Source organism: Megascapheus bottae, chromosome 7 (genome assembly GCF_031878675.1).
Source record: "Megascapheus bottae isolate mThoBot1 chromosome 7, mThoBot2.hap1, whole genome shotgun sequence".
Lineage (NCBI taxonomy): Eukaryota > Metazoa > Chordata > Mammalia > Rodentia > Geomyidae > Megascapheus > Megascapheus bottae.
Window position 1 is genome coordinate 45,898,028 of NC_143515.1, and position 24,336 is coordinate 45,922,363.

Sequence of the window (24,336 nt, forward strand, 5' to 3'; positions counted from 1 at the left end):
GTTGTATTGGTTCACTTTTTGTCCCACCATTTCTGATTTCCATTTCCTTCCCCAAATCAGCTAAACTTACATACAAGACAAAAGGTTCTGAAATCAGAAACAGTAACCACAGGGAATAAACCAGAGAGGGAGGAAAAAAAAACATGAATTGAATTCAGATCCCACCCAATCTTGTCTAACAACAAATTGGCAATTGTCCAGATACTTCCTCACAAACCAGAATCTGACACTTACACACTTCCATAGATCCATTGTTTCTTTTAATGCTTCATCTTTACAGATATAAATGAATGTGAGACCACCAATGAATGCCGAGAGGATGAAATGTGCTGGAACTATCATGGTGGCTTCCGTTGTTACCCACGAAATCCTTGTCCAGATCCCTATGTTCTAACATCAGAGAAGTAAGAATCATCAGAACTTTTGAAAGTAGAAAGTTTCTGGTCCTCCCAAGTCAAACGTATGAATACTTCCTGTTTGTCTCTGCAGCCGATGTGTTTGCCCAGTCTCAAATGCTATGTGCCGAGACCTGCCCCAGTCCATTGTCTACAAATACATGAGCATTCGATCTGATAGGTCTGTGCCATCAGATATCTTCCAGATACAGGCCACAACCATCTATGCCAACACCATCAATACTTTTCGGATTAAATCAGGAAATGAAAATGGAGAGTTCTACCTACGAGTAAGTATCTTGAAGGAGGAGTCATTAAAAAAAAAAAAAAAGGTCGGGGCCGGAAGTTTGGCCTAGTGGTAGAGTGCTTGCCCAGCATGCACGAAGACCCGGGTTCAATTCCTTGGTACCACATACTTAGAAAAAGCCAGAAATGGTGCTGAGGCCCAAGTGGTACAGTTCTAGCCTTGAGAAAAAATCCAAGGACAGTCCTCAGGCCCTGAGCTCAAGCCCAGGACTGGCAAAAAAAAAAAAAAAAAAAAAGGCAGCAGCAGTTTGTTGTCATGCAACATACCCAGTGGGAGGAAAGCTAGTATTTAAAGAGCTTTATGTGCAAACAACATCTCATTTAATAATCCTATAATACTGTCATGTAGATATTAATATTGATCATCTTTCAGAGAAAAGTGAGACTCAAACTAAATAATTTTCCCTAAAGACACTCAAATTCTAAGCTGTACCTTCTAATAGAGTTGATGTGTGACTGCCAGTACACACACACACACACACACACACACACACGTATACACACAAACACATACCCCCAAGTATTACAAATTGATAATATTTAATAATATTTAACTGCATTTCTCAAGAGCTTTTCAAAAACCATGAATCTCTTGTGTTACATTTGCAAGACTGTTTAGATTTGCACTCATATTAGACCCCTTCCGTCTCTGAGAAGTGACCCATTGCCCTGCACAGAATACTGTTAGCAGTTGTACCCTCTGTGCAAACTTTAGACAGACATTATAGGCTCTCTCGGGTCTTTCCCTTGCCTTCCACTGTCCATGTGAAATCTTTTTTCTGAATTTTGTCATTTCTTTCTTACAATGTCTCCTGGGTTATCTTTGTTCCCACTGGCTGGCTTTGAAGTTGTTATTGTTACCTCCCCAACTCCTCCAGAATTGTACAAGCCTCAGCCTTCTAGTTTCCTCTGCAAAACTCTCAGCAAGTTCATTTTAGGTTAAAATTCTGACACATTTTAAATATAACTCACCACTTCACATGAACGTGATGGCAGGGTTACTGAAACTGTTTTGTGCTGAGGATATTAGTCATCCAGTTACAATTTTCTCAACACTCCTTTGGGCAGTCTTCATTTTTAATCAAATTCTCAAGTCAATATTTCATTTTGAGAATATGAAAGTAAATTGGGACATTCATCCTTGTGATAAAGTTTACACATTCTTAATATTTACACATTTATCCTGTTCTTTGATATATTAACTTCCCTTGCAGCTCCAGAGTAACATGGCTCCATTTCTTTGCCAATAAATTAAAAATTATTAATTTCTTATGACCAACTTCTAAAGAAAAAAATTCAACTCTAAGTAAAATCTATTGTTTATTTTCTGTTCGGAGAAAGATAAACTACTCTAAGATTTGATGTGTTAAACTTGAGGTACGTTAGATATTTGTAAGAAGTCTCATCTAAATGAGATTATTTATATAGCTCAACCAAATAATTCCAGTCCAAACAGTATTGGTAAGTTCATGATAATAAAAATAGATTTATCTTAAAAATCACCTTTTAAAAATAACTTTCTAGTTTGAACTGTTAGCCATAATTTAAGAAAATAAAATTTCCTTACAGAATTATTGAACAGCAGAATCACTAAATAATCCAAGCATGGCACTGTTGGAACCCCAACAGTGTTGCTCTGCAGCCAGCATGGCACTTTGAAGGTTACTTTTTACTCATGTCTGCATTTATTGGCTTGCTGTTTCCATTATAAGCACTCATCATGTTTTTCTCAAGTAAAATTTTTTCCATGAATTATATAAAGCATTGTCAATGTTAGTAATTCCAGCATTTAAGAACTTTTTAAGTTATTTGAAGTTTAAAAACTACTTGCAATAATAAAATTCTGTGTCTACTTATTGGATAATTGAAAAGCTCTTATCAAATTTCTACATTGAAATTCCACTTACAAAGTGCAAATTTAATGCACAAAAATTAACTAAATCTAGGTATCTGTGAATCATTACTATACTCCTAGCTACTCCAGAGCTTGAGATCTGAGGATCACAGTTCAAAGTCATCCAAGAGAGACAAAACCAACAGACTCTTATCTCCACCTAATCAGCAGCTAGAACTAGAGGCATAGCTTAAGAAGAGGGTTAGCCATGAGCAAATAATAATAATAATAATAATAATAATAATCCAAGGAGAGCAAAAGGCCCTGAGTGCAAGCTCTAGTACCAACACACACACACACACACACACACACACACACACACACACACACACACAAACGATAAACAAAAAAATTTAAAACCTACTAGCAGACCTTAGTTAAGCATTTACTATATTCTCAAGTCCATACTAGCAGCTATGAGAAACTAAAAGACATGAAATGCACTGATTTCACAAAGTTTCAATATTGCTGTGAAGCAAAAATTAACATGAATGAATAAAAAAGGAGCCAAATGTATGTTTCATCTGTGGTCTGAAGACATCAAAAACTTAACAGAAAAGAAGCTTTTTGGTAATCATAACAGCTGATGACATCATGAATGGACATTTGGGATATGGAATGCTCCTCAACTTTCTTTTGGAAGGATGCTGAGATCTTTCCCAGAGGGAGACTATTAAAGGAGTCATACATGAAATTGAAAGTAGAGTCTCATCTCCCCGGCACATGGGTTTCTTAGTTTTACTCAAAGCCTTATTACCACCTCTCATATCATATTACTCACTTAACTGCGTCACCATAATGCTAACCAGACTACCCATATGTTTGCTTTTCTATTCTTGGCATGTAAAATAGTGCCAAGATCATAGCAGATACTCAAACATACTTTACTTGGAATTACTAGGGATGAACTGAAGGCTTGGCACTTGCTACCCAGGCACTCTACCACTGAAGCAATGTCCCCAGCCCTACAAAAATGTGTGTCCCATTCCTGGGGTTTGAATGCAGGATCTGGTACTGTCCCTGAGACTTTTTGCTCAAGGCTAGCACTCTACCACTTGAACCACAGCTCCTTGAGATTTGGTGATTAATACAGAGATAGGAATCTCAAGGACTTTCCTACCTTTCAAACTGATCCCCAGTTTCAATCTGATCCTTAGCCTCTTGAATAGCTAGGATTACAGATGTGAGTTACAAGCACCTGACATTATTTTCAAAGTATTCAAAGTATTACAGTTATCTACAATTATTACTTAGAAGAGGAAACTATCAAGGAATATTCTGGATGCACAGCAATGAATAAAATCAAGTAATTTCCTGGCCTATTGAAGCTTATAGTAAAGATGAACAAGTGCTTAGAATCATTGTTAACAAGTGTATAATAAGGGGATCTAATCAAGATAGCAGTGCTTTTGGAGCCACTGAAGGAGATAACGTGAGCTACAGGATAAATTAGGGAATAGCAAATGAAAGGACTATAAAGAATTCCAGCTTTTATAGAACTCATGTGACTGAAACAGAATAGCCTAAGAAGAACCTGGAAAGGTAAATAGGGTTTAGATGACACAAAGGCTCACAGAATATCTTAAGGCTTTCAAGTAGAACATTATTTGGATTTCCATGTTAAGATGATGGCTGCCCAAAGCATATAGCCAGGATTGTAGTAGAGAAGGAATGGAAATGGAGAAATTAGTAATCTAAGATGAGAATACACACACATTTTTTAATATATCAGAAAACATCTAATAACCCACTTGATATTAGAAAATTAGAGAAAGATAACCTTTTTCCTGTTTTTTTCCTCAGTCTATTTCTATGTTCCTCAAGCATCTGAAGCATTAGAAAAGTGTCACCCACCCTCTATTTTTATACCCTTATCCTTATACTTTTGTATATTTCCATATTTCCTAACATTGCCATACTCTATCGAATTAACTATTTAACTTTCCACTAGGGTGTAAGCATACGCAATGATAAAATAAAAAATGACAACTTTGTTTACCAATTCAAAGACTATCAGATTCTCATCTGAGCTCTAGTCTCTAAAAAGGCTCTCTAAAAAATATTCAACCCGGCCGGGAGTTTGGCCTAGTGGTAACGTACTTGCCTAGCATGCACCAAGACCTGGGTTCGATTCCTTGGAACCACATACATAGACAAAAAAGCCAAAAATGGTGCTGAGGCTCAAGAGTAGGGCTCTAGCCTTGAGAAAGTCCAAGGACAGTGCTCAGGCCCTGAGCTTAAGCCCAGGACTGGCAAAAAAATAAAAGTATTCAACCTAAGGTAGAGAAATGTAAACAAATCAAAAGCAATTTAAAATGTGAAATGCTAACATGTAGTTAATGAGAAGTGTTATTAATAAAAGAAGAGGAAGAAGAAGGAGGAGGAGGAGGAGGAGGAGAAGGAGAAGAAGAAGAGGAGGAGGAGGAGGAGGGGGAGGGGGAGGGGGAGGGGGAGAGGGAGAGGGAGAGGAAGGAGAAGGAGAAGGAGAAGGAGAAGGAGAAGAAGAAGAAGAAGGAGGAGGAGGAGGAGGAGGAGGAGGAGGAGGAGGAGGAGGAGGAGGAGGAGGAGGAGGAGGAGGAGGAGGAGGAGGAGGCCAAGTTCTTGTAACTTGAGCTAATGAACACAAAGGTTAATGATAGAAAGCGTTGGAACCAAAACAGGACTAGGTAGAAGCTGTTTTATCCCACTACTACTATAATTCTCACAGGAGGTACAATAATAAATCATAGAAACCCCAATCCAAGAATTATTCTCTCATCCCTTCTTCTCTCTTCCATTTTTAGCAAACAAGCCCTGTGAGTGCCATGCTTGTGCTCGTGAAATCTCTGTCGGGACCCAGGGAGTACATCGTGGATCTGGAGATGCTGACAGTCAACAGCATAGGGACCTTCCGCACAAGCTCAGTGTTGAGACTGACAATAATAGTAGGACCCTTTGCATTTTAGCCTTTCTTAAGAATGCACTACAGGCATTTAAGTCAGCCAAAAAATATCATTGCCTTAAAGCGTTGTTTTATTTATAGATATATCTAGTACATCTATATCTATATTCTGTACACTCACTTATAGTTCAAACAACTACACCATGGTATAAAGTGGGCATTTAATCTGTAAAGATTCAAAAAGTTTATCTTTATGACTGTCTGTAAATTAGACATTAATCCACTAAACTGGTCTTCTTCAAGAAATCTAAGTACAAGTTATCAGGTAAAACTTGGATTCTTTCCTGTAAAAATTATACCAATCAGTGATGGCCTTTTGATGCTTAGGAGAGCTTATACAGACAGCTCCACTGATGTCTCAGAGGAGGCAGTCATTATAATATTGAACATCAAGCAAGGAAACAATGAGTTTTTGAACCACTTTGTAAGAAAATGGAAAAAGCTAATAAAAGATATATTTCTTTAGAAAAATGGGGGTCTACCATATTTGTGTTTTTCTTTATTGCACGATCAGTTTAAAAGTGGTAATTTAATGACTTATTACATAGTAATAAATCATTATTGTACAACATATTGGTTTCTCTAGGATGTTTTAAATTTTATCAAAAATCTTTCAAGTAATAAAAAATAAGCAAAATTTCCCCAAACTCCCAAAACAAATCATATATCTCCTAAAAAATATTACACATGGATAACACATGAGAAAAAAGTACAAAAAAAAAGAACCTAAACAATTTTGGAGTTAGCCTGAAGCAGCAAGTTCAGCGAATACACATTGCTGAATTCGGGGATTTCTACCCCCAGATGAAGACTAAAATTAAGAAAAGGGATTTTACTGGAGAAGTTTTAATTTCTAAATAAGAGTCAAATCCTAATACTTCTCAAATTATATTGGATGCTCTCAGAAGAAGAAAATGGAGAAGGGTTCTTCCCGTCATTCAGGGTAACCATGAACTTAAGCCAACATCTTTCCTCCCAAGCCTTTGAATAAAGTTTATGCCTTCTTAATTGTTTAAAATGTAACTTTCACTTTGATATGTCATATTTTTAAATAAAAATAAATATTCATTTAGAAGATAACTCAATCTTTGGAGGATTTTTTTTAATGTAGCAAATAACAGACAATATCATTTTTATGTAGTGGGAGAAAAGCATATATATACTAGAGATGAAGACACAGAAGGGCTATTAAAGTTATTTAAGTTATTCCACTAAAAATATTTACAGTCAATTATTTTTCTCACATCCAATTTCAAGAAACAAATGAATAACCTCTACTACCAAGTAACCTCACTGTTAAAACAATGCTCCTCAAAGAGTTGACAAAATGGGCATGAATTATTGGAAAAATCACCAAGAGACAGGCTTTAAAAAAAAAAACACAAAGTCCTTGAGTGGGGGGAAGGGGTTTTCTAGGTTCCAGAAGCACAGAAATAGTGAAGAAAAAACAGGTCAGAACATGCCAGCCCCCAGTATAGCAGGACTATTAAGTGTATTCCTCTCTCCTGTGAATATGCTTATCTACATCCACATAAATTAATGCTTGATTTAAGCCACTCCATGTTTAATCAGTCTAGTGATTTTTCTACATTTAGACATCACTCTCAAGTCAGAGTTGAAGATGGTAACATTAAAACATAAATAGCCAGCCAGCCAGGAGTTTGGCCTAGTGGTGGAATGCTTACCTAGCATGCATAAAGACCCAGGTTCAATTCCTCGGTACCACATACATAGAAAAAACTTGGAAGTGGTGCTGTGGCTCAAGTGGTAGAGCTCTAGCCTTGAGAAAGCCCAAAGACAGTGCTCAGACTCTGAGTTCAAGCCCCAGGATGGGCAAAATAAATAAATAGCCTAATAATTTCTTCCAAATTTTTCCTCAACTCTCTAGAGAACTATACAAGCAACAGATATCTTTGGAATATTTACCAACAAATCTGGCCCTTCCAACCCATCTCCAAACACTGAATATATATGAACCTACAAAAACCATTGACTCCCAAAATGATGGTTGTCAAAATGATTCTTACACTATCCATCCACTAACTTCACTGCTTAACTCTACCCATTGAATAGAAAATATATCACATAGAAACAAAATTAATTCATAGGAACAAAACATTATAGCTTTGAGAACTATCACATGAGAACTTTAACAGGTACAATCATCCTCCCTAACCATAAAAAGTTCATGCTTAATTAAAAGCTTAGTGTACTTTGGAACTCAAACTAAAAAACACTATCCAAAATCATATCCAAGCAGTAAGAGAAAGCCCTACTTTGTCTCAAATTACAAGTGACTCCATCCTTCTATCTCTTGCAAGTCATTGACCTCAACCAGTTTCCATAGTTAGGAAGTATAGGAATGACTCATTCTTACTCATTATTATCCTTTTCCTTTTTGGTCAGTCATTTGAACTCTGGGCCTGAGCACTGTCCCTCAGCTCTTCAGTTCAAGGATATCGCTCTACCACCTGAGCCACAGCACCACTTCCAGTTTTCTGGTGATTAATTGGAGATAAGAATCTTGAAGAATTTTTGCCTTGGCTGGCTTTGAACTACAATCCTCAGATCTCATCCTTCTGAGTAGCTAGGATTACAGGCATGAGCCACCGGCACCCACCATGATTATCCTTTTGTCTTGGTAATAACTTATTGAGACATTTCTTTTTTTCATATTTTTATTGTAATTAATAGAAGGGTTACATGATATTTGCCAGATAGGAGGTGCATTAATTCACATACATTGATACCCTTTCACATGTCTTGATCCCCATTTCCCTCTCCCCCACCTCCACTCCTCATCTTGTTTTCCCCCCCTTCCCTATCCAATTTCAAATAACCAAATACAAATATATCCAATATATCAGGTAACAAAGTGGGATACTGTAACAATATGAGATAACCAAGGGACAGCAAAAGAGATGAGAGATAACATGGTACATTAAGGACAACAATCACTCATTTTATGGCTTTTGTTTCTATATCCTAGAGGTCCTTTCATTTAGCGTCATACTATATGGCCTTATGTATCAAGGTTTTGCTCTATTGCTGCTAGGAGAGCCCAAGGTTTCTACTGATTATGACAAATGAGGGAAACCATTGAGCCTAAGTTCCTTTGAGTCTGGCTTACTTCACTTAACATGATTTTAGCACAACAATGTTCATTGCAGCACTATTTTCCATAGCAAAGATATGGAACCAACCTAGATGTCCCTCAGATGGATCAACAAGATGTGGTATTTGTACACAATGGAATTCTATGCTGCTGTCAGAAAGAACGACATCGCCCCATTTGTTAGGAAATGATAAGACTTAGAAAAAATCTTATTGAGACATTTCTATGGTGATTATACCCACCCCTTAACAGTGATATAGTATAAAACAACCGGAAATCCAGTCTCCATTCTAATGTTCACCAGCTGAGAGACTTTGAACAAATCATTTCAAATCTCAGTATCGTGTTCTCATTAGGTATAAAATGAGCATATTTAAGTATGGTGTTTTCATAGCATTAAGCCCCACCTCATTCCTACACATCAAGACAAGAAAGAGCTCTATTGACACATCTTTCACACAATGAGTACTCTTCAAATGTAGTAACTCCTGGAAGCATTGAACACTGGAGGGAGAAAAAAAATTAAGTTTCCACTCAAAGACAGATTTTCACAATGTAGGTTCATAATATGAGGATAAAAGAAATAATCTAAATCTGCTGTAAGTTTTTAAAATTACAACAAAAGAAAACATTTCTTTCACTGTTCATTTTATTAAATTATGTTTTCCTTACTTTCTCCTCTGATACTGATTGAAATATGATTAGTCATGTTAAAATAAAAGTTATTTTACCCATTATACCAAGTGAGAAAAAAAAGTCCAATCAAAGATTCACACATGTCAAATATGCTTCTAGGGCAATGCTATTTCTTTCCTCAAAGAAGCTTGGTAACAAGAACTGATCCAGGGACCGGAGTTTGGCCTAGTGGTTGAGTGCTTGCCTAGCATGCACGAAGACCCGGATTCGATTCCTCGGTACCACATACCTAGAAAAAAGCCAGAAGTGGTGCTGAGGCTCAAGTGGTAGAGCTCTAGCCTTGAGAAAGTCCAAGGACAGTGCTCAGGCCCTGAGCTCCAGCCCAGGACTGGCAAAAAAAAAAAAAAAGAACTGATCAAGTTATTACCACCAATTCACCATCCTAATACCTGTCATTTGAGCTCAGATTCCCATGCTTTCTATTTAGATGGAGTGTTTTCTGACTGTGGTTAGGAAAGGACTCTTGCTGCTTAAGTGCTCCCAATAATAAGATAATATCCCTTAATTGTCAGACCTTGTCCCCTAAACAGTTTCTGTCCCCTCTGAATATAAAAATTATGTTCCTATTATATCTCCTATTATAAATTTTCTTTTTAATAATAATAGGATTCTTGTCAAGCCTTGTTGCTTTGAAGATTTGTGCATTGTCACAAGATACTGAACCACACTACTGTGTATAAGGTACACATCATAGATTTACATGAGATTTTATGTTACAGCTTTGTTTTCATCAGCCATATCCCAAATTTCAACACCATCAAGCAACGTTTTCCAAACTACTTCCACTCCGCATCATGAGCTAGCCTTCAAGGCCCATGACTGTAAGCCCTGGCACTTTGAGTGGAATTAAAGCAACATAGATACAAACCTGATATTGAATTACTTGAGCTGAAGGTCATTATTTCTCTTTAACTACAGAGAGACAGAATATTTTATACATAATATCCCTAAGCCCTACCAATGAAATACAAGAACCAATAATCGTACAGACTTTTCTAAATTTGTCATGACAGCAATTTTCAAAAAGAAAGTTAAAAGTCTATTACTAAAAATCTCTGTGTGAAGACTTTTAAGAGAGAGAGAGAGAGAGAGAGAGAGAGAGAGAGAGAGAAAGAGAGAGAGAGAGAGATGTCTAGTGCTGAATGAAGTGTTTAGAGACCTTCCTGTCATAAGAATAACTGCTAGGTATGGGGTTTATGTAAACAAGAGCTTTATCTCATGTGATTGTTGTTCTTAATGCACTATGTTATTTTTCTTTTGTTGCCCTTTGGTTAATATCATATTGTTACAGTATCTGACTTTGTAATTTTGAAAAAAAAAAGACTACTTCCATTCATTGACATTGTGTAATATTCCTCAAGTTTTTTTTATTGTAATGTATAGAGGAGTTACAGTTAATATTTGCCAGATAGTAGGTGAATTACTTCTCACACATTGATACCCCTTCTCATGTTTTTGTCCCCATTTTCCTCCCCCACCCCTCCGAAACATCTTGTTTCCCCCCTTCCCTTTCCTATTTCAAATAAACAAATAAACATATATACAATATGCCAGGTAACAAAGTCAGATACTTCCTCACTTTTTTTTTAACTCAAGAAGAAAATGTATACAACAAATATTTTTATCTAGCCTTCTTTCATTAGAGGCAGGGAGTAAAACATCACATTTAATTAACAACTTAGTCAACATTGGAGTCATTAAATCTTTTTGTAACATGCTCAAAAGAAAAAGCCATGGGGAGGAAAACAGGGACAAAAACATGAGAAGGGGTATCAATGTGCAAGAAGAAATGTACCTTTTACTTGCCAAATGTAACTGTAACCCCTCTATACTTTATCCCAACAATAAAAAAAGAAAAATCCAAAGCTAAAAAGATTTTTTAATACATGGATATAAGAGACAAGAAATCAGCTAAAAGGTCCTCACATCTAATAAATGCAATCATCTCCACCACCAAACGATAGACTGTTCAATATCAGAAGACCACCTAAACATAGCCTAGTGGAATTATTATTCTGAGGGAGGCTTCACAAATAAAAGCTTATTGTCAAACCTTGTTTCCATTACTTCAAGCTGTTGCTTATATTTTGAATAGCCATTTATGCTTCTAACTTTCTCTTTCTTTAAAATATAGACCAGCTGCTGGCTTGCTCATATGTTATATATAAGAAGGCCATGAGGGAAACACTTTCATTAATATGTCAAATTATTTTTAACACACTTATATTTCTATCCTGAATCATCATCCCTAAAACATGGCATGTTTCCATCTTCCCAGCTGCGGGGGAGCACCTGCAAAATACAAACCCAAAAATGTGACACATCTGGAACAAAAAAAAATTGTTTCATCTGGCCAACAGACTAAAATATCAAGATCACTGAACAGAAACAAGGCAAAAAGTTAACTGCCTCTTATATGTAGTCAACGCAGATGTCTAGTTAAGCTGTTTATATTGTAAGCACATGTGTATGTTAATGGAGCCATAGGCCCCTTTAATAAGCCAGAGTCGGAATATAAATGCAAGAGAATTTTAAGACCCAAATGCAGCAATTTGGTTCGTTTTATCTTCCAGTAGAAACTAAATTAGTTTCTACAGAACAGCATTATCTTTAAACAGATGATTACCCCACAAATAGATGTGTTTAATTTGTTCTTTATGTATCTCCAAATTGTTTATTTCCTTTCATAAGAGTATTTCATGGGGGTGAGGGTTTGTGTGTTTTAACGTATATATGTTTAAGTGACAAATTACTTGCACACAGTTAAAACCAGGTGTCTTGGTTTGCATGGCCCCAAAAACTGACTTCCATGCATGAATGGGTAGTTTGAGAGGTTATCTCAGGAAGCACACCCTACCTCTAGGGAAAGTGAGTCAAGAAAAGGAGAAATCCTAAGAAATGAGTTAATGAGAAAGCTACTTCTGTGAGAAACAGGAGCTCACTTTTTCTGAGATCCTCTGAAATACCCTGTGGAACTCAACTCAGAAGTAGACTGAAGATAATTACCAAACAACTGCCATCCTTCTGGTAAGCTTTGCCCACACTGAAAGAATTGCCTGTATCTGAGTGAGCCCTCAAGAAGAGAGGAGACAGGGCCTAAATATAATACAGCAAGCTAGAAACTTCTGCTGTAGCTCCCATTATACCTACATGGCTGAGAGAAAGTAAAGGAGATGAATGCAATGCTTGGTGACTGATTACTAAAGTTTGTTTTACTCACTGGCTTAATGCCTTCTTATCATATAGTGTAGACCTCTTCCTCTGCCTTTCACTACTCATTCCCCCATCTTTTTCTCTCTTTATCCCTCTTCTCTTTTAATAAAATTTTCTTCTCCTCCAAGAATTATTGTCTTACAAGTACTTTCACTTTAAAGAGTATTAAAATTAGTCTCTGTATAGGAAAATGTAGGCTGATCCAAACTCAAATAGACTTTACATGATACAGATTTGATAGAGGCTGAAATCTGACAACATTAAAACTTTGGGGGCCAAAAGTGTGGCCTAGTGGTAAAGTACTTACCCACATGCACGAAGCCCTGAGTTCGAGTCCTTGGTACCACATACACAGAAAAAGCCAGAATTGGTGCTGTGGCTCAAGTGGTAAAGCACTAGTCTTGACAAATCTCAAAGACAGTGCCCAGTCCCTGAGTTCAAGCCCCAGGACTGGCAAAAAATCTTTTCATGGCATGGTAATAAGTGTTTATGAAGCCAAAGAAATCTCTATGAATCATCAATTTTAAATTATAACCATATGAGGAAAAAGATCCAATTATCTTTTTATTCTATCTATAGCTAATGAGATAAAATGATTATCATTGGGCAATCAGAGTAGGTAGCCAAATCTATAGAAAAAAATTATAAAGAATAGGAAGGTTAGGAATCGTGGTACACACCTGTAATCCCAGCTTCCCAGCTGCTCTTGAAGAAAGACACTTCAAGGCCATCCAGATTAAAAAAATAATAAAAATCAATATTCAGTTATATAAGGGCATATAGTGCTAACACCAGTCAAAAATACAAGAGCCTATATAAAAGACAACTAAAACAAAGAAAGGTTCAGAATGCAGCTGAAGTAGTAGCACTCTTCCTAGCAAGTCAACAAGCCCTGAATTCAAACCCTAGTACCATAGGAAAAAAACTGATATTTTCCCAAACCTTGTGATCTTTTCCATATTTTTCAACCTATATTTATTGTGACTTTATATAAAATTTCATGCCTAATTTTGCACTAATAATTTTACATTGATTCTCTTAAAGAGAATCTCCAAAACCGAGGTACATTCCTGGTAATAAGAGCACAAAGAATGTCTTAACTTAGTGTAACAAACATGTGTATGAAAAACTTATAGCTAATATTACAATGATTGGAGAACAAAAAGCAGTTGCTTTAAAGGAAGGAATAACACAAGGGTATCCACTCTCACCACTCATAAATATAGCCTTTCAATTTTAGCTAGAACAATATGGTAAGAAAAAGAAACAAAAGAGATACAAATAGGAAAGAGAAAAATATTATCATTGTTTATAGATCTTATACCTAAAAGATCCAAGAATCAGCACCATAAAACTCTCAGATCTAATAAACACTTTCACCCAAGTGGCAGTATACATAATCAACATACAAAAAATTTGTTATTAAAATATAGAAACATTTTTCTACATACTGAGACATTAGAAAAATAATCTTGTTCACAAAAGCCCCCAAAAGTACCTAGGAATAAACTTAAACAAGAGGTAAAATATTGCTACAATAAAAACTGTCAAACCCCAAAGAAATTGTAGATGATAAAAATACTTCCAATGATCATTTATTATTAGAATTAATATTATAAGAAAGCTCTATTCCTGAAAGTAAAGCTATATTCCTGATCTGTAAACATAATCTAATCATCAAAATTCCAGTGACATTCTTCACAGAATTAGAGAGAAAAGCCCTAAAACTGATGTGTAATAGCAAAAAAACCAGACTAGCTTAAGTAATTCTGCATAAGAAGAACAATACTAGAGGTACTGTAATAGCTAACTTCAAATTACTCTATAGAGCTAATGTAATAAAATCAGTCACAAACCAGATATCTATACCAATAGAATAGAATAGAAGACCCAGACATAAGTCTACACAATGATAGCCATCTTGTTCTTGACAAAAAGTGCCAAAAAAAAATCAGAGACATGCATGTTAAAGACAGATTTTAACAGATGGTTCTGGGGAAATTGGATATCCAACATGCAGAAGACTGAAATTCAATTCCCATCTTTCACCTTGTACAAAAATCAGTTCAAAGGTCATCAAAAACTTTAATGTAATACATGAAACCTTAAAATTCTGGAGAACACAGAAAAAAATACTTTAAGGTATGGGTATAGGTAAATGATGCCAGTAACTCAGAAAATAAAAGCAAGAATTGACAAAGGGATTGCATAAAAGCTTTTATGCAATAAAAGAAAATTTACCAGAATTAAGCAACAACCTATACTACAGAGAAAAAATTGCCAACAATTAATTGAACAAAGAATTCATATCCTGTGTTAAACTATAGCCCAACAAATAAACTAGCTAAAAAATGGGCAGATGAAAGAAACCATTTTCAAAAGAAGTGAAAATGGTGATAAGTTCAATATACTTAGTTGGGAAATAAAAATCAAAACAACGTAGAGATTCTATCTTATTCTGGTCAGAATGGCTGACATCAAGAAAATAAAAATAAATGCTGATGAGAGTAAATAAAGAGAAGGAATGAAAGAGAGAAAGAAGGAGGGAGAGAAAGAGAGAAGGAAGGATGGGTGGATGGGTTGGAAACATGGTGGAAAAGGAAGAATTAGAAATATGGTAGGATTGTAAATTAGTACAGCTACTATGGAAATCCCTATGGAGGTTCCTTAGAGTATTAAAAATAGAACTGTTCACTACAATATTGGTCAGTGACTAATTTTATGTGGTTGTTGTTATTTTTAGTAAAGCAAAAATGGGTGAGGCTGATATTGACCATCTATAAATAAATTATATTAAGATATTTATTCCACATTGAAGGACAATTACTAATATAAAACTATAAGCACTAAGGTGGGGATACAGCTCAGTGGTAAAGTATTTGCCTGAAATGTCCTTCTTCGCACCCCTAACAATACACAATGGGAACTAAAGATGACTCTAGTACCAAATCAAGATACTACCATACCTAATCAAGTCACATTAGGAAGAGATGAAAATTTTATAATAGAGAAAACTAAGGCAGCCTTGAAAATTAGTCTGGATTCAGAAAGGACTTACATGTAATACATTAAGCAGGTAAGATCTATAAAAACGACTGAAACATAACCCTTGTATGATGCTTCTTGGGATTACCAAAATGCATCTCTTTGAATCAAATAGTCAAAGACATGTTAAATATAAAATATAAATATGATCAATTCCTGAATAGAATCTGTCTGTAATTCCAACATTCAGGAGCAGAGGCAGAAAAGGCCGGTTCGTAGTCAGATTTGGCCATATAATGAGGCTAAGCCTCAAAAAATGTATTTAGTGCAGTAAATATTTCTATGGAATAGAACATATATTTAAACATGCAAGAGTATATAAAGGACAGAAACAATATACTATTTTGTTAATACTATACTTCGTCTTGATTAATGGATAGCTATTGGATAACAGTTGCAACAAATGCTCAAGGATTTATATGTGTGTTTTTAATTGCTCAATTAGGCCCATTTTCTTCTGTTGAGTGAAAATTCATCCAATTAACTGTAGAAAAGTTATAGGCACTCTAGGGCCACATTACCTTAAGAGAAATAACTGTTCACACATCATCAGTGGCCTGTTCTCCTTGGATAGCAAGCCATTCCAGAAGCAACCATGGGGGAGGGGTGGGGAGGCATTTGACATATGCCCTGTTTAAAAAGTAAAGGAAGGAAAGGTTAGTCCCTGAAGCAGTAACTGTCATTCTTTTTTTCCCTAACAGTAACTGTTAACCATTTTCCCAAGAGATGTTTCAAGCACTCTGATAAAATTATAGAAAGAAATAAACTAAGTGATTCTATGAATATCACAAAGTAGCACTAAGAAGTCTTTTAAGAAGCCCATGGAAGAAGGTGAAATTAAGCATCTGCTCAAGATACCAAAGAAACGTTGTTGTTCTTTTTGTTGATTATTAATGGTCTGAGTGCCATTTTGGAGATTCCACTTTCAACTCTCTAAGTTATACCAAGATAGCCGTTTTTTCCAGAGTGTTTAGAGGTAAGTAGGCAAGTTTCGCTGACTAATTAAAGTAGATGATAAATAAAAAGTAAGAAATAGGGAGGAGGAGGAAAATGGGGACCAAGACATGAGAAAGGGTATCAATGTTTGTGCAGTAATATACCTTCTATCTGGTGAATATAATGTAACCCTTCTATTAATTACAGTAAAATATATGAAAAAAGTAAGAAATAAAAAATGATGCAACACAAAGCTATTTGTCTCTGTCAGATGCTTCTGTAGCAAACAAGGAATCTCAGCAAGTTAGATGCATGTCCTCTTATCTTCCCTCTAGCTTCATTAACAAGTTATTTGGTGTGGAAGGAAACTTAGGTCTCAGCTCTTGACAGTTTTATAGTCCTTGGTCAAGCTTTTCAACAGTTTGGGGCAGGCGTGACTAGGCAGCTAGATTATACATACTGACTTTCCACTTTCAGATACACAATATTTACTTTTCAAAGCAAGCCAATAAACCATCTGACCAATTAAGCCACAGATTGTGGGAGAATTCATGAATGCTAAGCAAAAACTCAGAAACACATGCAGGCTGGAATTTTGTCTAATGTGAATTCATATAAGCTTCATGAAAATGACTACCAATGGCCAGTAGTATCCTACACGACAGCCACTTATGTGTAAAATGGCCAAGTGTCCCAAGAGAATAGTTTAGCTCTGAGGACCCTCACTCAGATAAAGAAGATCAAACTTCAAAAAACAGAGGCAAAGGTTAACAAAAGGCTTGCCAAACTCTTCTACCCTACTAGTCATTTGACATGTCATTCAGATTTTTCCATAATTAATTTTCCAATTTTTCTTTGCCAGTCCTGGGGCTTGAACTCAGGGCCTGGGCAATGTCCTTAGGTTTTCTCAAGGCTAGAGCTCTGCCACATGAGCCACAGCACTACTTCTGGCTTTTTCTATGTATGTGGTACCAAGGAATGGAACTCAGGTCTTTGTGCATGTTAGGCAAGCACTCTACCACTAAGCCAAACTCCCTGCAATTTTCCAATTTTTAAACCAATATTTTCTCAAATAATCCTGTATTGTAACCAAATCCATCTTCTCATGGTCTCCTAAATAGGTAATGTGCCTTCCTACCTCTCTGCCTCTGATCAAATCATTAAGATTCTGCCTTTCCTATCTTCCCTTTCCAACCATAAATCCCAGGCCTTCTCCCTTACTTGCCATATCTGCATGAACATCTCTTAGACATAGTAATTTTTTCCTTCTCTGACCTAAAATCAGAATTAACTGCTTTTACACTGATGTTGATGCTTACACAACTATATCACCGGTCTCATATCATTACTTAACTTTTCAACTATGTTTGTTTTCTCAGCCCCCAAATTATGCAACATCCAACTAACCATCATACTGCAACAATTGAACAAATCTACATACAAATCTGATTTTCAGAACTATCATCTTTATATTCAACTAGTCTCAAAACTGCAGAATCGCTTTAAATCTCCTTATTTCCATAATTCCCATGCTTACTCACAAACACTTGTGAATTCTAGCATTGTTATTTCCATTTCCACTGCCAGATCCCTTGTTTAGGCCTTTATTTACTTGCCTGGACAATTCAAAAGTCTTCCACTGGCCGCTCAGACTCCACTTTTCCCACCTCCAATCCAGTCCAATCTAAACATGCAAGAAGATTAATCTTCCTAACGCAGGTCTGACTCACATTATTTCTCTATGTAAACACCTTCCATGGCATCCTAAAGCCTATCAAATAAAGTATAAATTCTTCAGCCTGGCATTAATAGGCCCATTATAATAAATGTTTTGGTGTGTAATTCAGATTCCTCCATATGGAGACATTTATTCCTCAAGATGTCAGCAATGTTGACTACTAGCAGGTCATAGGTGAATCACTCTCCAAAAATTGCCCTTGGCAACAAGAGCTGCTTGTCTCAAGTTCTGTTTCCCCTCCAGCTTCTGAGTGCCGCATGGGATCAAATGAGGACCCTTTGGTAAATTCCCCCTCTACCACCTCCTGCCTTTGATTTCAAAAACCTTCCCCAAGTAACTTCCTCCACTAGAATCTGTATCTCAGAATTTGTTTTTAGTGACTATAAGATTCTCAGCTATCTTTCTCTCATACTGTTTGTTTCTTTGTTTCTTTTTATCTTTTATTTTACTTATTATCTTTAAGTAATTGTACAAATGGGTTTCAATTCAATACATAATTTATGAGTTCAATACATCTAGACCAATATCACCTGTTCCATCATTTTTGTCATCTGTCCCTGTCCCACTCATTCCCTCATGTTAGCTGGTTCATTTTTCACATATGTATAGTGAATATTATTGTAACCACCCACCCTTCCTCTCTTCATTCATCTATCTCCCTTCCTTTGACCTCCCTCTCCTCAGGTTGTCTTTCATCTGTCCTATACTCCAGTCAAATTGGATGACCTGCCATTCCTTAAACATACTTCATACTTTACAACTCATTCACCCAAAAAGGATTTATTATCTAAAATTTTTGAGACTCTAACGAAGGTTCATCACAAGGAAACATTCACATGCAAACAGATAAATAGAATACATAGTCATGATAGAGCTACCCAATCTTAAATTTCCAAGTTCCAAAACTGTGAGCTAAATAAGCCTATTTTACTTACAAATTCTCACTTCAGGTATTTTATGAAGTGAAAGAAAATGGAATAATACAGAAGTTATTTCCCAGACAAGATCAGAAAACAAGGGGAATGAATATGCTAGAGAATAACATAGCCAAAAATCTTGAAGATATAAAAACTCACCTGATGAGTAAATGAATTTCAAAATGATTGATGCTTAAGAGGAGTTGAGAAGTTGTGGCGAGAGGCAAGAGAAAGCACTGAAAAGGAGAGGAGAGGAGGGGAAAAGGAGAGAGAAAGGGAAGGGAAGGGAGGGGAAAGGAAGGGAAGGAAAGGGAAGGGAAGGGAAGGGAAGGGAAGGGAAGGGAAAGGAAGGGAAGGGATATGTATATGCATTTCTCCTCATTAGGTTAATGAGGAGATACCACGGGGCTTTAAGGAAAACAACAGTACAGGGATCATATTTGTGTTTTAGAAAAATGTCTCCATTTGTTATGGAATGAAAAATGAGCTTGAGGAAAGTCTGGAGACAAATAGTAACTATAGTTATCGAGGCAAAATAGCAATGGAGGTAGAAAAACTCAGACAGAACTAACAGAAATTAAATGAGCATCATCCACTGGAAAAGGAAACTGAAGATAAAGATTTGAGGGGAAAAATAATGTTTAATTTTAACATGCAAACCTTAAGATATTTATGTGAGAATTGGATATTTAGGAGGGAAAGTGGGAGAAAAACATGGGAAGGGGTAACTATGTTCAAGAAGTAATATACTCATTACCTTACGAATGTAACAGTAATCCCTTTATACATCACCCTGACAATAAGTAGTCCAAAACATCAAATAATAGTTAAGCTAGGTAAGCTAAAGACCATAAAAATGATATATTGATTAGAGCCACCCCTAATTTGAAATGTCCTTTCCCATAACCAGAAACTACAAAACATTTCCGTCTTTTAAGTTCAAATTGCCTCACATTTGCATAGTGGTTTACGGAACATCATCACATTACCTCATTCACTGACCAAGATTTTGAAGGTTAAAAAAATCATCTGTGGGGCCGGGAATTTGGCCTAGAGGTAGAGTGCTTGCCTAGCATGCATGAAGACCCGGGTTCAATTCCTCGGTACCACATACATAGAAAAAAGCCGGAAATGGTGCTGAGGCTCAAGTGGTAGAGCTCTAGCCTTGAGAAAGTCCAAGGATAGTGCTCAGGCCCTGATCTCAAGCCCAGCACTGGCAAAAAAAAAAAATCATCTGTGAATCTTGGCATCCTTCCCAGCTCATTAAGACATGGATGTTGTAGGTCTAGAGAAGAAGCCAAATTTGTGGGAAGTTTCATGAAAGAACAAAACTAAGGACTGGAAGAATTAATCTACGAGTCAGAACAATGGCTCGCCCTGTTGCCCAGAGAACACCAGCAGGATCAGCCTACTTGAGATAATTAGTCTTGGTCCTTATTGCAAATCTAGTGAACTGACAGTGACAAGGCCCTCCTGGCTTTCTCATTATGATATTAATTTTGAGAACCAGTATAGTGCTAATTCCCCCATCTTGCAGCACCCTGGCTGACCTTACTGCAAAGGGGAGGCCATGATATAGTCAGTGATAAGCAGGCATTCCTTTTCTGATTGGCTTGTATTTCTCTTCTTTTTCTTTTCTTTTTAAGTGTAAACATCTAGAAAGGAAAGTCTATTTGAATAGGTGCAACTGCCAACTTCACTTACCCTCTCATTTTTAATGAGCCTATTTTGTTTTATGGGTACTTCCAAGGAGCTGACAGAAAAGAGGCAGCTAGAAACAGAAAACATGAAGCAACTTGCTCAGCAGTCAATGTAAGGTCAAAGGCATGCTTTGCTGCACCCTTGCAGACCTAAGGTTTTCATGACTCCCTTTTCAAATACACATGGCAACCCAAATCAGAAGAAGAGAATTAGAGTAGGGCAACTTGTCTCCAAAATTTAAACATAAAAATATTTCAAAGCATCTTGAAGGAGAAACAGCCACCAACACAGTAACAACTGAAGAGTGCAAGGTAGTGAAATGGTACAATGGCTAGACATTTCCAGTCCAGAGCTCCAAAGTTTGTGACAAAGTTGCAGGTTCCATCCTTCCCCCACTCTTGCTTAAGCAACATTCCTCTTAAGCCCTCAAGAGACCTTGGCATTTAGAACTTTAGCAAATATTTACTTTTGCCCAGCAGAGCACCTTGGGTATGATGGGTCCTGGTTGGTGATGCTCAACCCTGGTGACACATAGCCCTTTAAGCAGTAGCTGTTTATAAATGGAGGGATGTGAAAATACATATCAAAAGGGTAGAAATTCCTACCAGTGTGAGTCTGGAATATGTTCCCTAAAGATAAGTCAGTAGGAAAATAAATTTAAAAAATAAAAAAGAGTATGGTATCTTCTATATGTGGCTATTAGATCCAAACAGTACAAGAGCGAGGACTCAATATTTGCATACCCAATGCTATGGACATGGTATTGGAAATATAAACATAACTATATAGACATAAAAACCTATGAATCTATAGACATGTTTTATTTCATAAATTAATGTGTATCTATGATATACAAACCCTTAACCTAATTTTGATTGTGTTCTAAAAACTAAGTGCCGATGATTGTATATAGAGATTCCCTTCTTGAACACTCATTTGTTAAACATGTCATTTGAAATATTATGTAAAAATCAATGTTAAATTCTTTAATAAAAATAAAAATAAAAAAGATAAGTCATTAGGAAATTAGTAAAGCCATATTATCATTAAGCACTAACGGAGCCCAGGTGGTCCCTCTATTCATCACCTCATTTCATCATTTCAGCAATGCCTCTGCATGAATGTTGCATTACAACATTGCATACTGTACTTCTGGATGCCTGTACCCTTATACTTTGTTTCCACTGACAATTGTAAGTTGATAAAAACAAATGATCACATTTATGTTGATTTATCCTATGGGGACCTAAGAACACAAGGCATCCTAAAATTGGAACCAGCTATACAAACAATGTGTCAGAGGAGAAAAGAAAAGTTACAAATCTGAAGCTCAGAAAGAAAATCGGACATTTATTTCAGTGCTAGCATTTTATATAATTTTTAATGTAAGCAAGATATGAGAGCTTTACCAAGATCACATCAGTATAAGTGACTTCTCAGAATTAACTCCATTCTATGTATGTTCCCTCTATTTTTAATACCTGAAGTATTCAAATCTTATCACTATATAATAGCATGCTCCATTTTGTAATCTTTATCACTTTGCATACTACACACACACACACACACACACACACACACACACACACACACACACACAGTTTCCATATTCTCTCAGAGACTTTCAGGAGGAACATGAATATAGAAGTTAAACTGCTTAGGTAGGAAAGAGTATATGGATTAAGCAGGAAAATTCTAACAACTAAGTAATAATAATGATGATAAGTAGAATTTTTCAAATTATGGCACCTAATCCCAACAGTAATCTTATGAAATAGGGCTATTGTTAACTCCATTTTAGAAATGACAAAAACAGGGGTTGAAGAGATTAGGTAAAATTTTCCTAAGGTCCTAGAGGTCTTATAGCTGATAAAGATTGAAATAAGATTTGAATCTAAGATTTCATGCTCCTCAGCTTCCTTTTCACCACTCTGCTATAGTATAGACATGTGATTGACATACAAAAATAAACAACATGCATGGGACTTATTTACTAACAGATTTCCCAGATCAACAGAGAGAGAGAGAGAGAGAGAGAGAGAGAGAGAGAGAGAGAGAGAGAGAGAGAGAGAGAGAGAGAGAGAGAGACAGAGAGACAGAGAGAGACAGAGAGAGAGATTTCATTCTAAAAGTCCATTCTAAAAGTCCTCTCGAGGTGAGGTGAAGCCTGGCTTATATATCAAATCCTTAACTGAAAACAAATAGAGAGCGATTTTCATTCTATAAGCAATATTTAGGAGTTTTCTTCTTTTATAGTATCTAAAACAGTTACAGTAAGGCAGTATTTCATTTAAGCTACCTTTTCCCTGGATATGCTGCATTTTCTTTCACGAATTTTTAAGCTAATTAATAAGATTTCTTCCATGCAATCCCATGCAATTACGTTAAGATTTTTCAAAAATTGGATTCTACTCTGGAAGATTTTTTTAAAAATATTACACTTAGCATATGCATCTTTTGGTCACCATTCATAATTTTTCTATTTTTAATAATCTAATAGTGAAAATTATGCTTAATTTGGAATAAGCCAGACAAATTGCAAATGGTGTCACTAAGGTTAAATGAAAATTTCCAGTGGTGACCATTTATTTCACCTGTGGGTAATTAAGTATATAACTTCAAAATAAGCCCTTTTGAAAATGGAAGCAGAATTTTTAATGGTAAAGTAAGAGATGACATCTTTATCTTAACTCACACTTTTAAGTTAATCAGCATTCTCCAAACTACCAAATGATATATCATTGTTACAAATTACAAATTAAATTCATTCTCAAAATATAAAATAGTGTGAGTGAAATTTATAGGATAACATAATACAACTAAGTAGTGGAAACAGTCCCAAATAAGAACCTGTATTACGTACATGTTGGAAATAAAAAGTTTATTTACTGATTAAATATTTAAGGCATCAACCCTTTTTGGCTTTTTATATTCAATTAACATATGGGTGGGGAGGTGGGGGGGAGGGTAATGGGTACCAAGACATGTGAAAGGGTATCAATGTATGTGAATTAATGCACCTTCTATCTGGCAAATATCATGTAACCCTTTTATTAATTACAATAAAAAATTTAAAAAAAAACATATGGGCCCCAACAGTTGAATTTCCCAAATGAGGTGAAGTTAAAATTGGATTTTTTGTAGTATTTCACAATTCATTTGATCCTTTATTAGTAGGTTTCAAGGTATGGAATATGACTTCCTGGACAAAAAATAGACTTAAGATTTTGAGAGATGCAAAATAAAGCCATGCGCCGGTGACTCATGCTCATAATCCTACCTACGCAGAAGACAGTGATTGGGAGGTGTTTGTAATGAAGAGGACCCTTTCTTAGATGCAGATAAGGTACACCAAAACTTCAAAAAGAGATCTTATACAATTATACCACCCCATTCGAGGGTTATCATTGCCACTCTGAATTATATTTATTCCCCTTCT

At 36.1% G+C, this 24,336-nt stretch overlaps 1 protein-coding gene and 1 long non-coding RNA gene across 5 annotated transcripts in view; one reads left to right on the top strand and one right to left on the bottom strand.

Annotated features, from left to right (window-relative positions):
* The window catches only part of Efemp1 (EGF-like fibulin extracellular matrix protein 1), a 62,515-nt gene extending 55,899 nt beyond the window's left edge, over window positions 1-6,616 (top strand). For both annotated transcript variants that reach the window (XM_090336891.1, XM_090336890.1), the window contains exons 9-11: window positions 281-404; window positions 490-685; window positions 5,379-6,616. In XM_090336891.1, the coding sequence (XP_090193017.1) occupies window positions 281-404; window positions 490-685; window positions 5,379-5,540 (482 nt within the window). In that variant the 3' untranslated portion in view covers window positions 5,541-6,616. The remainder of the gene's footprint in view (window positions 1-280; window positions 405-489; window positions 686-5,378) is intronic.
* LOC150060726 (uncharacterized) overlaps window positions 1-24,336 on the bottom strand; it is a 173,370-nt gene that overhangs the window by 88,765 nt on the left and 60,269 nt on the right. For all 3 annotated transcript variants that reach the window (XR_016536256.1, XR_016536257.1, XR_016536255.1), the window contains one exon: window positions 16,127-16,235. This is a non-coding gene — a long non-coding RNA (uncharacterized LOC150060726). The remainder of the gene's footprint in view (window positions 1-16,126; window positions 16,236-24,336) is intronic.